This window comes from Gallinula chloropus (assembly GCF_964237585.1).
Source record: "Gallinula chloropus genome assembly, chromosome: 1".
Lineage (NCBI taxonomy): Eukaryota > Metazoa > Chordata > Aves > Gruiformes > Rallidae > Gallinula > Gallinula chloropus.
Window position 1 is genome coordinate 47400573 of NC_140085.1, and position 17087 is coordinate 47417659.

Below are 17087 nucleotides of genomic sequence, written 5' to 3' on the forward strand. Positions count from 1 at the left end.
AACCATCGAGCTGCTCTGCAAAACAGATGGGGTTTACCCTATTTACGACTGGGTGGTATTGTGCTTTGCGCAGAGAACTATCTACAACAGACATGCTGGGAATTCATAGCAAAGAACATTTCAGCATATACTTTGATTCCTAATTTTAGACACGGCAGGAAGATTTTGGTATACCTGCTACATACTTGAGACTGCTTTCCTGGCCTTGTTTAGAGTTTTAATTGACACATGCAGGCCTGTAGGTTTGTTTGTTCCTGGAAAGCATTCCTGGACCTTCTGTGGAGCCCAGCTATAAAGGACAAAGTTCTCTGACATGGTAAAGTGCCTAGAGAATACTAAATACTAGATTTCTCATTGCAAAAATAATTTAGCTCTAGGTCAAGAAACCCCAAAGAAATACCAAGACAAACTAGCAAAAAGGATGCTGGTTTTACTTTGATACCACTGTATGAATTTTACAAAGCAGGTGTGAATCTGGAAGTTTAAGGTTCACCTTGGCAGTGAATTCATACCCTGGACTGGTTTGACTAACCCAATACACTTGACTTTCACTGCCAGTTTCTGCTAACCAGTTTAAATCTTGCCCCCTCACCCCCTTCATTCTGATTATGAAGGGCAAAACCCAAGACAACTAAGAGTCCAATCCCCACCTGATTCATGGCAGAAATGAAATAAAAAATAATAAATTCAAATCAAACCAATTTCTACTTCTAACCTCTAAACCAGAGCAGTAATTGCAGTCTGAAGTAGTAAAATGAAGTTTCAGAATAAAACAAGAGGTCTCTCTTGAAACTCAGCACTGAGAAGGCATGAGACAGTAGCATAATGTTAAAAATTTATCAAGTACATAGCTTGGTCAATAATCTTTCAGAGCTCTCAATATTTGAATTCACCTTTCTGGACCCCTGGTTTTATCCACAGTAATTTAATGCAGAACTACAGGTGCTCTGGAGCAGGGGAGTAGGAAGATTGAGGAAAAAGATATTAGTGACTCCTAATACCCAGGTACCACATCCGTATGTCTTCTAGGGAACAATACTGTGTGGGTTCCACTGCAGCAGTAGAAAACTGGAAACACTGTTTTCCAGAACTGAACTTGGTCATCAACTGTTGGAAGAGTTCCTCCTCCTGGTTTTTCTCACCAGAGGAAAAAAAAAAACAAGTTCTTGAAGCTTTTGGTTGTCATTACTTCATCCCAAAGTTGAACTTAACTAGGACCAATTAAGCTGGAACTTTCTGGCCAGGGTTTGGGCAAGGAGGAAATTGAAAGCAAATGCTTATCAGGTATTCTCTTCCCCACCTCCAGTCCCAAATAACTCGAAGGGAACATAGAATAGCAATCTCTTCTTCACACAAGGAAGCATTATTTCAAGCTTGAAACATTAATAGAAGAGTTAGAATTGTGGGACAATTCTGTTACAGTTGCTGGTACTTTCTAACCAGAACTGACATCTCATGTTACTGTTAACAAAGACCATTTGAACCATCATCTGCAAGACCCAGGATTTAAGTGTCAATGACTGAGCAACAAAGACAAGCTACACTTTTGTTAAGATCTTTAAGGCCTATTACCCTAACTAGCCACAACCCTAAAGATCACTGAGTTGTATTCCCTATGCTCCCATCATGCCAACTTTTTCCCTCCTTTAAATTTAGCACTTGAAGTGCTTACCCAACAACTTGAAAGATATGTGGCATGGAGGCCCATCTCTGGCAATTACAGCTAAGAAAGCTCTGAAGTTTTTATTCTCAGGCTGGCAAATTAAGAAACATCTAAATATAAAAGCTGAAGGAAAATAAAGAAAATGATTACAGGTACTTTAGTACCATTAGGTATTAGCACACAAGGTCAGATTAGACTGCTGACATAATAATCCAACAGAATCCTTGTTTTGTACAATACTCACAGGTATCTGTTGCACATAGAAATCCCCAATGCACTGCTCACAAACAGAACTGTGACTAAGTCTGAACAAAGAAATCTTCAGAAGGCACCTGCACTGTTCAACACGTCAATCCTGCTCACACCCTCCTTGTTTTCACTTGCCTGGGGGTACCGTTTATAAAACTTCCTCATAGCCGAACCTAAGGTACACTCTTTTTAGCTGTAGTCTGTAATCCCTGTATCTAACACAGTGTATTCTGAACTTTACTCACTTCCATCTGAACTTTAATACTGTACCTGGCTAGGCCTTTGCTTAGCTACAGCTGTGATGGTCCTGCAGACTATACCCATTTTCTCTCTTACTTTTATCCTTAGACCCAACTTCCTATATTTGTCCCTCTGCCAAGCTCCTTAGCTTTCTCTATGAAATGGTGCAAAAGACACCAAGATAAATTGAATGCAGTATGCTTGCTGTAAGACATATTAAGCTATTACATGCAGAAACAGACTAGTGAAAGTCACATATTCATCAGGTCTAGAGAGCACTGGTGTGACAACTCTGAGCCACTGCGTGCAGGTGTTCACCAAACTTAACTTTTCATCACTGTATAAACTAGTTTACAAAATTACTGCAAGTATCTGGAAGAAAGACTTGTCTTTGGAAGTTGTTTGACATAATTCTTCCTTTAGAGAAAAAGATGTGGGAAGTTTTCTGTCTTTTTTTCTTTTTTGTGTTGTTGTGTGGGCTTTTTTATATATACATTGCAGCCCAGTCGAGTGCTGCAATTCAGTGAACTGAAATACAGTACTATAAGGTTCTGGGGTTTTGGTTTTGTGGGGGTTCTTGTTGGTTTTAATGCTGTTTGGTTTAGGGTTTTTTTTTCCCAATTGCCTAAATGAAAAGTAGACATAACACAGCAAGGTATTGATATCTTAAAAATGTTTAAGGCACATTCCAACAAAATAGACTTTTATTGAATGCAGTATTAGGCATTCTATTTTAAGGGAACAGTGCTTCCCTTCCAAAGAGATTCCCTTTGACAGTTTCTAAAAGCTGTATTTCAGTTACAGAAATAGTCCTCAAGTCAAGAATTACGAAACTTCAGTCGAAATTTTTCTTGAATTATGAAGTGCAACTAAGTCCTTCCAAATGATGACAGTTTTCAGTAGGCACTAGGATGAGAGACTTGCAAATCATTTACACTTGTTGGGTACAATATTGTGTTAATTCAGACTTTACACTAACCCATCTAGAGTGCTGTTCTTGAAGAATTATAAAAAAGTGGTATTTAAGAATAAAGAAATGCAGCTTGAAGAGAAGTTTATCACCATTTAAAAAAACACCTTAATGGCAACCTGCATATTTAATACCATTTCCACAGTACGTCAGCTACCAGAGGCTTAGTCCAATAATTTAAAACTTTCAATAGGAATGTCTTTTGGTTCTGAATGCAGATCATAAGTCATCATGACCAATAGGTGAAGGCTCAGTTGTTTCACTCTGTACTTCCTCCCCTGTGAAATTAAAAATCATAATTAGAATATAAATGCATTAATTACATCACATAATTGGACATTAGGATATCAACATATTTATCAAGACCAGAGAAGCAAAAGCCATATAGAAGAGCTACTTGCACCATCCTCCTAGTCTAAGTTTATAATAATTTTTTTTTACTAAATGCAAACAAAACAGTTCAAATAAATTGTTATGACATTGCTAGTGGAAGAAAAAAAAAGTACAGCTATTTCCATTCTAAGTTTTTATTTTCAGCTATTCCCAGTTAACTTTCTCCTTTACACATAAAACTGATAGAAGAAATTCTAGCATCTGAAAAAAACAAAACATTACATAGAATTTACAAACTAATTAGTACATGATGAAAAAGCAGGCGTGGGCAGGGGGAGAACAACAAAAGACCAATTAAGAAGTAGAAAGAAAAGGTGTGGAACAGTGTCTCATCTGTTCTCCTACAACCTTTATTGCAAGATAATCCTGTCTTTCACTTTGGAATTGTTAAAAAAGCCTAGACAGAGTAATGAAACATTAATGAATGGAATTCTGTCCAAAGTGATGTTCTATCCTAGCACAAATTTCTTGACTGAAGGTATAGTTTAAGTCAAGCTAAAGTTCCCTACTACTGAACCTTATTCTTAAGGTTCTCCATATTCACCTTCATACCAGCTCTGGCACTTTTGTGATCACAGAGGAAGACCTCATTTGTTATGTCAGCAGTAATTTGTTAGTTCACTTGATGTAATGAAGCCAGACACACCAATACAGCCTTGAGTTAAGTGCAAAATAAACCAGACCACCCCACACCTAATCCCAACACAGCAGAAAAAAATCAATGCAGGAACAGGACATTTAAAAAAAAAACCCCAAACCAAAAAAAAAATCCCACATTTTTAAGGAAGAAAACACACATGCCACAATGTGGCCTACAGCACAAACTACTTGCCACAGACCACAGCTGTAGGAAGATGAAAAATTACATGGAAGAGTTTACAAGCAACTAGACCCTTAGTTAGAAATACACCTTCAAGTTGTTGATACAGCATATTTAAAAAAACCCAAACTGACATTGAAAGCCACTTGCCTGTTTTTACAGTTTGAACACATGTCCCATCCTTATCTTCAAACCCTTCTGAACATACACACTTGTAGCTACCTGAAGTATTAACACAGTCTTGATTTTCTTTCACGCAGACCTTTTCAGGAAGGTTACATTCATCTACATCTAGAGATAGATTAGGAAAACAGAGTCCACTGCTGTTATTATGTTATAAAACTTACTTGTGCTCTGTCACATAAACAAAATTCTACTAAAATACACTAAAAAAAAAAAGAACTTCTGTTAAAATAATCTGCTACAGTTCTTCACAATTTAGAACGCATTTCGAATGTATTCAAATACTACTGTTTTGAATTGGGGTTCTTTACATTTTGCAGGCCTCTACATGGGAAAATTAATTAAACAGCACTTGTCTTAGCCTACTAAAGATTTCCTATAGTGATTTTCTATTGATGCCATCAAAGTACAACTAAAGGGAAAGGAGCCTGTAAATACATCATCACAGTCAACAGCTACTTAAGACCATGCATATCTTCCTACAGAGAAACTCTTAGTTTCACACTTATTGTCATTTTACATGTTGAAATGTCCAAGTGCACATGAGAGTAATTTATAGATTAAGAGAAAGACAATCAAATTCACACTGTGTTCCTACCTTTCTGTTACAAAACAAACACAGGTGCACATTTCTAATGAAGCAGTAGATAACTGACACAGTACTCATGTATTTGTTTCCCGAATCCACTATAAACCACTTCAATTCTTTTGCAGGAGTGTTGCAGCTGTAAGCTCTCTCATGCATTATTAGCTCAATAATATAAAAGAAGTTATAAAGAAAGCTTTTGCAGCTAGTATTGGAATGACTGGGTTCACTCTGATGAATAGGATTGAGAAGCAGAGCGGACAAATGTGAACATAGGTAAGAACCCCTCAGTGAGGCTAAGTGAGAGCGAGCTGACGGGCGTCCTGCTACAGCCACCAACCTGTGCACTTCTCCTCTTCCTTCACGTATCCAGATGCGCAGGTCTTACACTTGTCAGAACCTTCCCCTGTGCAACCTACGCAGCTGGCATCACATGCTAGAGACAAAATATTTTAAGCACATTCATATATCGTGTTTGAAGTACCATCCCTTAAAATTACTCAGCTTACCCACACAAGAAATCACACATTGGTTTGGGTTAGAAGGAACTTCTAAGCCCATCTAGTTCCAACCCCCCTGCTATGGGCGGGAACACCCTCTGCTACACCAGGTTGCCCAAAGCCCCATCCAACCTGGCCTTGAACACTGTCAGGGAGAAGGCAGCCACAGCTGCCAGGGCACCACCACCCTCAAAGCAAAAAAAATCTTCCTAATATCTAACTTAAATCTACTCTCCTTCAGTTTAAAACTGTTACTCCTTCTCCTGTTACCACACTCCCTGATAAATAGTCCCTCTCCATCTTCCCCGTGGGCCCCTTTAGGTACTGTTTTCTCCAGAGCCTCCTCTACTCCAGGCTGAATAACCACAAGTCTCTTGGCCTGCTTTCATAGGAGAGGTGCTCCAGCCCTCTGATCATCTTTGATCCTTTGACTCCTCTGGACCCACTAGAGCAGATCCATGTACTTTCTTACACTGAGGACCTCAGAGCCGAATGCAGTACTCCAAGTGGGGTCTCAGAAGAGCAGGAAAAAAAGAATAGCCAAGAACCTATTTTTTTCCTCATACAGTAGGTCTAAAGCTTCATTCTCCCCACGTGCAGTCAGCAACAGACCACACTGTACTAAATGTACAGTGGTATCACTCCTTTTCCAGCATTAGGGTTTTAGACAATAAGTACAAAAGCAGATTTAAAAAAAAAAAACACCTTTGCATGAGAAAGATCCATCCGTGTTCAAACAATACTGGTGATCTTTACAAGGGGAAGTGGCACACTCATCTAAATCTGAAAGATAAGAAGTGGTAAGTTACCTAAAATAGCAGCCATGATTAAGCAGTGAGATTAGTAGGCTTTGAGATCTTTTAAAAACTGGCCCACAGAAGCTATAAACTTAAGCTGCCCGCAATGAGAGTAATCGTTAACTATGAGACCAGGATCAGATCTGCCAACATGTTAGACATACAAGTACTGTGGTAACATACACTGTTTTGTTCAGCTTAAACTTAAATTAACAAATCAAACCTGATCCTCGAAGATGTTTTGTGATGACAACAACAGACACATCAGAAATTCAAGAGCTCAAATTAAATAAAATCTCCAGAGTACCTGCCATCTTTGTAATTTTCAAGCCAGTGTTTTGCATGCATTTATGCTTTTTATGCAAATGGCATAACAAATAGACAGACTAGTCTTCTGGAATACTATTATTTTTTCTACTCCTATAAAATGTTCCATAGCTCTGTAATAAAGTATTGAAACCACACATATGCACACTCACTTGGCTTTCTGCAATTTGCTTGGTGTAGAAAACTAGGTTATGGTTAGTCAGTCAAGCTGAAAAACAGTTCTACCTGGGAAGTTAAAACATGCTAGTCTTGTCATTTCAAGGGGCACAACAGCACTCAGAACTAAAAAAATTGGACAGCCAAAGGCTATTTCAGTTCCCTTGCTATCTATCACATCCTGTTGCTGCAGACATCGTTCCCACTGATTACTCAATTTATACTTGATCAGTCGTAATGACTGTTCAGAAAAATACAACTGTAAAGAAGGCAACACTGGAACATCTTGAAAACAGTTTTGGAGTGTTCAACAATTGCCTAAGCAGGTATCTCTGGAGCTGTAATTCAACTTCTGGTTCTCACCAGCACTTTTTCAAGAAGCAGCGTTCACACAATTTCTAAGATACTGTTTCCAGACACTATGTTAAGGGTCTCTAACTGATCAAATCCAACCAGGTAAATAGAACGTGTCACTCTCCCTAGTGGATTCCTGCACTAGGAGTATTTTGAGTATTCAGGTTTTTTCCTTAAGTGTTTCATATGTATCACCTCATAAACCAAGAGCAATGCTAAGACAGAAACACATAAGAGATTAATGGAAGCACTGAGACCTTGATGTCTCTTGGTATTTGTCTCCAGTAACAGGAAAAGTTAGTATGCCTGGCTTTTAGGGAAATGTTTGAACTCTATTAGGGATGATTATTTATAAACCAATGGTAATGTGAAGACAATTGTGCAATTACTACAAAATATGTAGATAAGCTGACAGGGATCTTCCAGTAGTTGACAAAATCTTTTAAATCAATGTTAAGCATTCAAATAAACACAAAAAAGACATTTGTCCTGGTTTTGGTCAGGATGGAGTTAATTTCATTTGTATCAGCGGATGGAATGCTGTGTTTGGGAGTTAAAATGGGAGTAGTGCTGATAACACCCTGATGTTTCTAGTTGCTGTCAGACAGTCAAGGACTTTCTCAGCTCTTCATGAGAAAGGAGGGGCGAAGCCAGGACAGGTGACCCAACTGGCCAAAGAGAGTATTCCACGCCAGTTACGTCCTGCCCAGGATATCGGGGGCTGACGGGAGGAAGGCCTGGGGCGGCTCCGGGACGCGCGGTTCTTGGGGGACGGTCAGGTTCTGGGACGGCTCTGGGTGGCACGGCCTGAGTTGTGTGGTTTGCTGAGAAACTGCATTGGGTATCAACAGCTTCATATATTTTTGCTTTGAAGTCCTGTTAGCATTGTTATATTGTATCTTTCTGTTATCTTATCCCAACCCACGGGCCTCTTATTTCTTGGTTTTGGGGTTATTTGCCCCTTCCTCTTCCTTTTCCCTTCCCTTACTTCTCACCCCTTCCCTTCCCTTTTCCCTGCTCTTTTCCTTTAAAAAGCAGGCAGCTGCGTGGATCTCGGCTCTCAGCCAGGGTGAAACCACGACAACATTTTAAGAGGAAGACCTCCTGTATTCCATTAAACTGGAGAGATACACAGCGAACAGTTTGATAAAGACAACTAGAATCGCCAGGCGATCAGGAGGGAGGAAATACTGCTTTCCTGCATCATGGAACAAGTCAGAAAGAGAGACACTACAAACTGTAGAAATCTAAACTGGCAGAAAACTTCCAAAAAGTAGAATAGAACTCGATGTGAAGTCATCTAATCTCACTATCCAACAGTGCTACAAAACCTGCTTGAAATCCACCAAGCACTACTCACCCACACAAGCTGCTTCTTCATTTTTAACCCAGCCTTCATTACAATCCTGGCAATCCTTGTTACTTGAACCAGTACAAGTTTTGCAGGCAGTGTGGCAGGCTGAAAGAAGAGAAAACTACAATTTGAGCTTTGTTGAGAGATTCCAAAACACAAATTATCAAAGAAAACCTTACTTAGGATTCACTGGAAGCAATCGTGTTTTAGTAGCTTGACCCTCCCCTTCAGAAGATTAAATCTTGGCTTTATGGATATATCATTTACAAAAATGCAGCTCTATCCTACAAAAGACAAAACAAAGCCAAAAGAAACAACACAAAGGAAAAAAAAAACACCCCAATAACCAAACAACAATAACAAAAAGCAAACAAAACCAAAACACAAAAAAAACCCTGGAAGCCAACCCTGGATATTACACTCACCTGCACCATTTAAGAATGTCAGTTTAAATTGTTTCTAGTGCTGTTGACAAAAATTGATGGAAGACACAGATCTAAGCATGGGTTAAAGACTTTGTTACCTGTACAAACAGAATGGGTCTGATTTCTCAAGGTACTGAAGTAGCCATTAGAACAGTCCAAACAGAAATCTCCTGTATACTCCTTGTTGCAGCTGCATGAGCCATCTCCACCTCGGGTACCATCACCATCACAGTGGCCATTCCCATGGCAGGGTCTTTCTGATCCACCCCGACAAGCTAGAAAGGATCAAAAACCTTTTAAATCAGATGTTAAGAGAAATAACTTCTTATTCATAGACACAAGCACCTGAAGTCCCTCTAGACAGTAAAATGTAAAAAAAAGTTAAAAAAGCCACACAACACAAACCAGGATAATTTTCATTTTTTTTTTTCCTTGACAGCAAGCAAAAGGTTTGTGACAAGGAATTCTTAGTACTACATTCAAGTACAAGATGAACTCAAAAATATCTCCAGGAAAATTAAGATATAAATTTAAATTTGGGTAAAGACCCTGGCTTAGAATTTTATCTATTTTCTGAGATTCCTGGGTAAAGTTGGTATCTTTAGTTATTCTGGATTTCTGACTACGTTTATACTGCAGTTGGAAAAACCTACTAGCAATCATTTAGATCAATATTGTGAATGGGCACTTGACTTTTAACAGTATAAGAAGCCAAAGCTTATTTCTAAAAAGGTACAAGGTTTTAAGATTTATAAATTATAACAACTTAAGGGGTCAAAATACTTCCTTTATCAGTTCTGTATCAAAGACCTTATTTTCATCTAATTGTTTCCCACCTATTTTTATCTAATTTCTCTCACTGCCTTTTTTAACTAACCCTCAGTTGTCAATTTCTTTATTTAATCCCCAGAAGTGCTTTGGTTGTTTTACTCTTAAAACTGGTCAAGGCCTTTTGTCTAAATGACTTCTAAGTGGCCACCTAAACAGACCTGAAGACACAGACAGCCTTTAAGCCTGGGTCAGGCACGGATGTGAGCAAGGCAAGATGGATTGTGCACATGATAGCTTTGCACATGATTCTACCCTTGATAGCTTTGTACATGACTTCATGCCTATGACAGGCTGAGAGTTGAGGCTGTTCATCCTGAAGAAGAGAAGGCTCCAAGGAGACTGTACTGCAACCTTCCAATACCTAAATGGGATCATCAAGAAAGGTGATCTTTAAGATCCCTTCCAATTCAAACCATTCTGTGAAGTTTTCTCTTCAGGCAGGACGCTCACAAAGCAGTTACCTAAGTACTAGGCAACAGGCAGGCACACAATACACAGCAGTTGCTGTCTCATACAAAATATCATACTTCATGTATTTGTCCAGGTTATGAAAGATTGAAACAAACAGGTAAAGAAAACAAATCTGCTACTGTATTTTTCAAAAGAAAAATTACCAAGACAATCTGGTCCATAAGTTCCAGAAGGGCAGCAAACTTCTATTGTTTCTATGCAAAACCACTTAAACAAATCAGGATACTTCTTCTTTCTGTATATGAAAGACATTCAATTACCAATAAGAACAAAGATTCTTTAAAAACCAACTTGCACAACTGAACCTATACAAAACAGTAGGGAAGTGTACTACATGTATCAGCTTACAAACCTTTTTTTCCTCTTTTGAAGGTTATCTTATTTCAGAAACCAAGTTGAGATTAATTTACCTTTTAAACTACCATACTCTTAATGGATTCAGATTGTTTAGATTTATGAAACCTGGGAAACCACAAAAATCAAATTGTTTTCATACACTCACGTACACACCTTTTTAAAAAAAAAAAACCACCTGATTTCATATATATATATATATATACACAGTTTATACAGTCTTATTTACAAGTCTTATTTTTATCTTCCTCTCAAATGTAACTGTTGCACCTTAATGTCAACCATGCAAGAGACAATCCAGGACAGATACTAACATTTCCTCAAATTATCACCAACCTGATAAGATGCCCATTAAAATTCCTCTTCTTTTTTTTTTTTTTTGGCATGACTCAAGAACTATTTTTAAACTTTTTTTAATAAGTAGTTACATGCTACTCTAGCACTAGCATACACCCCCAGTTAACAAACAAATTGCTAAAAATTAATTTGCAAGCAAGCACAAGGACTACTACGGTTCTGAACACAGATCCTAGTGTCATGCTGATGCTTACAAAAACTTTACTAAAGGAAAGACTTAGATATTCTGTACCCTGACAGAAGTCTTCAGCAACTCCTGAGGCACCTACAGCTTCTCTTCTGAGCTACCACATCTGACTGCATATTGTCTCCATACTGACTCCAAAGGTCAGGCTCTAAAAGTAAATTTACTGAGTAGAACACATAATGCAACAACTTGTGGAAAAAGATCCAAGCTATCTATGGACAAAGAAACTCTCTTGGGAAACTACCACAGAAACTGAATGATATTTGGATATCGCGTGTTAAAGGACAGAAGGCAAAGTTAATCAATTGCACTCAAAGTGTCTATTAAACACAGAAACTTACAAAACCTCAATGTATTTAATGAATGGTTTTGTTTATTTTAAGTCTATTTTGTCAAATTCTCTAGTTTAAGGCCGTTTCCTTTTTTTAGTTCTGCAAATTTAATACAGCTTTATGACCAGGTTGCATAGCTCACCTTTCTTGAAAGCATGTCCTGTGAGGAGCAGCTAAGGTCTTTGGGGTTGTTTGGTTTGGAGAAAAGGAGGCTGAGGGGCCTCATTGCTCTCTACAGCTTCCTGAGGAGAAGTGCAGAGGGAGGTACTTATCTCTTCTCCCTGGTATCCAGTGACAGGACACATGGGGATGGCTTAAAGCTGTGCCAGGGGAGTTTCAGACTGGACATTAGGAAGCACTTCTTTACCAACAGGAAGCCTGGTTTAGTGTTTGACTGCCCTAGGGGATGTGGTTGATGCTCAAAACCTGTCAGCATTTAAGAGGTATCTGGACAATGCCCTTAACAGGCTTTAACTTGGTCAGGCAGTTAGACTAGATGATCACGTATGTCCCTTTCCAACTGAAATTGCTTATTCTAGTTCCTTTAACTGACATGCAGATGTATGCACAAACCAGTATAGTTCAGTAAAAGGATAAAACAATAAAGAAGTCTTTAAGCAAAGGGGGTTATCAAAAATCTTTATCCCATTATGAAATGGTATAATGACAGCTCACCCTATTGAATTCTAGATGATTGGGAGTGCTGACAGTCTATAGCACTACAATAGTAAAAAATACTTAGAAAAAACATTAAGATATTTTTATAATTCTAATTAAGAGATTTAAATGCTACAATACTATATTTGCACTACTTTTTAAGGAGTATATGAAAAGTTTAGTTATAATAGAAATGACAGGCTAGCCTGGAAGGCAGATAGAGGAGTCAGTTGCTACATTACCAACCTCAAAAAAATCCAACTCCTACATTTATTAGTATCAATTATCTTTTTGGATTTTCAGTGGATCAAAACAATGTTTCAGGGGGAAAAAAAAGGCAAAAAAATAAGCAAACCCACAAGGACCACAGAGTCCCTTGCAGTTTTCTGACAAAGGAAAACAAAGGTGGTAATAAACCTCACAGTTTTCCAAAGTTAGTTTGCCTCAACATCCCGCTGGGAACTGAGCAGATAACATGTGAGAAGCTGCACTGGATGTTTAGATGCAACAATTCCAAAATTTAAAATAAATTCAAAAATAAAACATGGTAGAGCAGCACACACTATTAAAAATCATCCAGAACCCAGCTGTACCCAATGGCAGTTCCTGAAGGGCAGTGAAGCATTAAAAAAGACAGGGATCTCCTGGAGAGAGTCCAGAGAAGGGCTAAAAGATGATTAAGGGTCTGGAGCATCTCCCCTCTGAGGAAAGGCTGAGTGAGCTGGGGCTGTTCAGCCTTGAGAAAAGAAGGCTAAGAGGGGATCTTATTAATGTTTATGAACATCTCAAGTGTGGGACACAGGGGGAAATGACCAGCCTCTTTTCTATTGTCTGTGGAGACAGGACAAGGGGCAATGGCTTCAAGTTGGAGCACAGGAAGTTCAGCACCAATATAGCTAAGAACTTATTCACAGTGAGGGTAACAGAGCACTAGGACAGGCTGCCCAAGGGGGTTGTGGAGTCTCCTTCTCTGGAGATACTCAAAACCAGCCTGGACACCTCCCTATGCGACCTGTCCTAAGGAGCCTGCTTTGGCAGGGGGATTAGACACAATGATCTCTGGAGGTCCCTTCCAACCCCTTTGATTCTGTGCATCTGTGATTAAGCATACTGCTACTGTTCAAGCACAGGATTTAATATTAGTAGTTCATTCTCTTGGATAAGTTATCCACACAAAGATGTCCAAAAAAAAAAATAAAATTGATACTTACAGTTTGAACCACCATTTCTCTATATGTTCTTCATGCTCTTCTACCATGTTGTTACATTCAAAGTTACTACTGTCACACAGATTCTCTATGATCTCCACAAGACGAATTTCACTACAAACAGACAAGGAAAATCCTAAGTTTAAACATTTGACACCACTGGAGATGTTGCAGAGAAGCTAGACCTCAGCCTCCAATACTTTGTTTATGGCATATTCTTAATCAGTTCCAAAACAAAGCAAGTATCAGAATAAAGAATTAATGAACATTATTTCACCAGGAAAAAAAAATAATCAGAAGGGTGATCACAAGAACCACTTTGGCCTGGTTGCATTTATGATGTCTGCAGATGATAAGTTTGATAATTTTTAGCTTCCCAGCAAATTTGAAGTGCAGTATTTTTCTCTTAAGCTCAACAAATTTCACGTATTTTTAATATGTGATACAACTGCATGAAGCTCACAGTAACTGAGGTTCAGAGATCCCCCTCTGACTAAGATAAAAACGTGAATTTGAAATTCAGAAGAATGACACCAGTAGTCAAACATATATACAAGAGGGAACAGTAATCTACACCTCTTCTAGTTTTCTATGTAGCACCAAAGTAGTGATGACACTAGAAAAGAGATACTGCTTTAGTTCTAAAATGAGTACTGCACTACTCCCCACTTTTTATCATTATCAATTAAATTAACTATTGAACATCATTTAAAATCATTAAAGACTTTGCTGGGTAAATAGACAAAAATTACTATGACAAATTATTCCTGTTTTCAGAAGCAAACCAAAGGCACTTATAAGTGGTTTTAGTCTTCACTGTCATGTTTATTTGGCATGTGTTATGTTGGACACATGAAACTTAAGCTGCAACATTCAATGTTTAAGTTCCAGGGAAACAGCAGTATGGAAAAATTATTTATATGCAGCGGACACGAAACGTAGCTGAATGAGAAGTACTGAGACAGCTTACCTGGACTCGTACTTGGACAGTGTCTTTTCTTCCCAAGCCGTGTTTCCACCACCAAAGTTCTTTTTAGCTGTATCTGCTAATCCCTACAAATGAGAAGTACGAAAGGGAAGGCGGTTACGTAGGGTTTGCTTCTAACAAAAATGAAGGGCAATAGTAAATGCTTCTACAAAAACCGTGAAAAATGCCACGTGGAAACATCAGGAAAGCTCTGAAGCTGCTGATCAGATCACTAAGTGAAAGGAACAGTCAGTGACAACATGAAAATTGAGAAAGTGTAGGTTATAGCGTAACATGGCTCAGTTTTCATGATGGGTAACAAGACCCCTAACAACCTTCGTTTATGTCAAAGAGCATACATGTATGAAACTTTATACCCTTCCTTAAGTTCTCAGAAACTTTATTCATCAGCTGAATAGGACTTCTTTGTCATTCAGTTCTGGCAGTCTTCACCATGTTGCAGTTTAAACACACAGTCGTACAACAGGGTAATCATTGTGACCATCACAACTTCCCTGACCCGGAGCCAGTGCCTCTCAAACCATACCTTGCCAAGAAGCCTCTGCCCAGCCTACGGCACTGAACGCGGGAACAGCGGGCGTTAAGCATGTGCCACAAGCTGAAGCTGCTCCTTGCTGCCTACGCTGAAGGCTGGACTGTGCCACCACGTAGGGCTGCTGCAGGTGGGAAGAGACAGGGAATTTGGGAGGACGGCGCTTCCCACCTGCCGGGCGCAGCACGGGCAGCACCACCGCTCTCCAGGCACTCACGCACGAGAACAGCTTCAGCACCAAAGCCCGAGGAGCTCGGCAATCCTCCGACCGAAGGACTAGGGCTGCTACCGAAGCCAAGCCGGGAGCAAACTGATGCCGTGCATCGGCTTGACAGGAGGCGGCCGCTAAGGCACAGCGAAGGGGGCGGTCCAGGAGTTTGGCTTGAGGACCAGCGGGCCATAGAGCCGGGCAGCGCCGGTGGCCGCAGTCCCGCACCGCGCCGAGCGCTGCCGCCGGCTTTCCGGCGGGCCCGGCATCCCTCCGCACCCGCCAGTCGCTGAGCGGCCCCGGGGGCTGTTCCCCAGAGCGGCAGACGCGGAGCGGCCTGGGCCGCTGCCACCGCACCTCAGGCTGCCTGGCGGCACTTCTCCTCCCCAGGCTCCCCGCCGGGGAGCCCCCGCCCACCGCCCCCTGCCCCTCGCACAGACCCCGCCCGGCCCCTCAGCCCCGCCGCCCACCTGGTTGAACCTGTCCACGATGCCCCGACAGGTGGAGCACGCCAGGCGCCGCCGCTCTCCAGCGCCCAGGGCCGGCGGCAGCATCAGCAGGGCAGCGCAGAGCGCTACGGCCAGCGGCGGCCGGACCGGGCGAGACGCGGAGCCGGACCCCATGGCGAGGGCGCGGGGAGCCCCGGGGAAACGGAGCGGGGCCGCCCCGACCGCGCCACCGAGCCCGCCTCAGAGACGGCAGCGCCGGCCGCGCGCAGCGCGCTCGCCCCGCCCCAGGCCCCGTAGCAACCGGCCCGCGAGCTCCATTCAGATTTCCGCGTCAGCCACACGCACGCTCCAGCCGCCAGCGCTCGTTGGCGGAGGCAGAGGAGCGGAGGGACGTGGTCCAACCAGGGCCCGCCACGCTCCGGACCAATTGGAGCCCCCCGCGTGCGCAGAATGATGAGCGATGGGGGCGTGGTAAAGCGCTGTCAAGGGGAAGTAACGCACGTCTGCGTCGCTCGCCGCTGCCGCCATCATGAGAGCGGGCAAGGAGGGGCCTCATATGGGCTTCAGCTCTATCCGCCATTTGTATTTGGCAGCCGCCTCGGAGCCCTGGGGCTGCCGGGGGCGTGCTTTGCCCTCACCTAACATGGCGGGAAGGAGAAGTGGTCACGTGGCCACGGGGCTCTCTCCGCCGCCCTCCTCTTGCCGGCGCCCTCTGCGGGGCGGCCACGTGGGCGCGCGGGCGGTGAGTGCGGGCCGGGGCGAGGGCGCTGCGCCCGTTCCCGTGCCGGCGGGCGGGGCGGGGCTGGGCGGGAGCTGACGGGCGCGTGAGTGCGTGTGAGTGCGTGTGGGTGGGAGCGGGGAGGCCGCCGGTGACCTGCCCGCTTGTCCACCGCAGCCCGGAGGACGTCCCCGGGAGCTCTGTCCTGCGCTGAGGCGCCGGGCTGTGGCTACAGGCGGCGAGGCGCTCCCCTCTTCTCCCCGGCCTTTTGCCTGCCGGGCGCGGCGGGAGGAAGCGGGGCAGGGCAGGGCAGCCGCCTGCTCGGTCTGCCGGCGGGCGGGCGGGCCTGCCTTTGCCGCGGGACGCCCTTGCGGCCTCGGCAGCGGTGCCGGTGGCTTCGGAGGCGGCGGACGATGCTGTGCGCTCACGTTGAGCCCCCCCTCCCCGGGCTCCATGGGAGCGACCTGAAGGGCAGCAGCTTCGCGCCCGCCCCGAGGGCGCCCGCTGTGACGCGCGGACTAACGGCCGGCTTCCCCTTAGAGCTCTGGGACGCGCTCGTCGCCCGCCCGTTTGCCTCAGCCGTGGGGTGCCTGGGCGGCCCGGGACGCGGGGAACGGCCGCCGGCGCTGGGGGGTGCGGAGCCGGCCGCTAGAGGGGGCCGGGCACACGCCTTGGGGCGGGCGGCCCGCTCGGCAGCGGGGCGGCGGTGGTGGGGGGTGTGGGTGTGTGTGCTTCTGGGGTCTGCTTCGTTTGGGGCGAGTGTACCCTCAGCGTTCCT

The 17087-nt window shown here is 43.0% G+C and overlaps 1 protein-coding gene across 1 annotated transcript; it reads right to left on the bottom strand.

Annotated features, from left to right (window-relative positions):
• Positions 1 to 2816: 2816 nt before the first annotated feature.
• CRELD2 (cysteine rich with EGF like domains 2) lies at positions 2817 to 15902 on the bottom strand. Its single transcript, XM_084279630.1, has 10 exons — positions 15613 to 15902; positions 14385 to 14467; positions 13418 to 13528; positions 10463 to 10554; positions 9116 to 9292; positions 8599 to 8697; positions 6310 to 6387; positions 5445 to 5540; positions 4486 to 4626; positions 2817 to 3400 (listed from the first exon to the last, which is right to left on the bottom strand). The coding sequence occupies exons 1-10, from the start codon at positions 15763 to 15765 to the stop codon at positions 3342 to 3344; spliced, it is 1089 nt and encodes a 362-aa protein (XP_084135756.1). The 5' UTR covers positions 15766 to 15902; the 3' UTR covers positions 2817 to 3341.
• Between the last annotated feature and the right edge of the window lie 1185 nt (positions 15903 to 17087).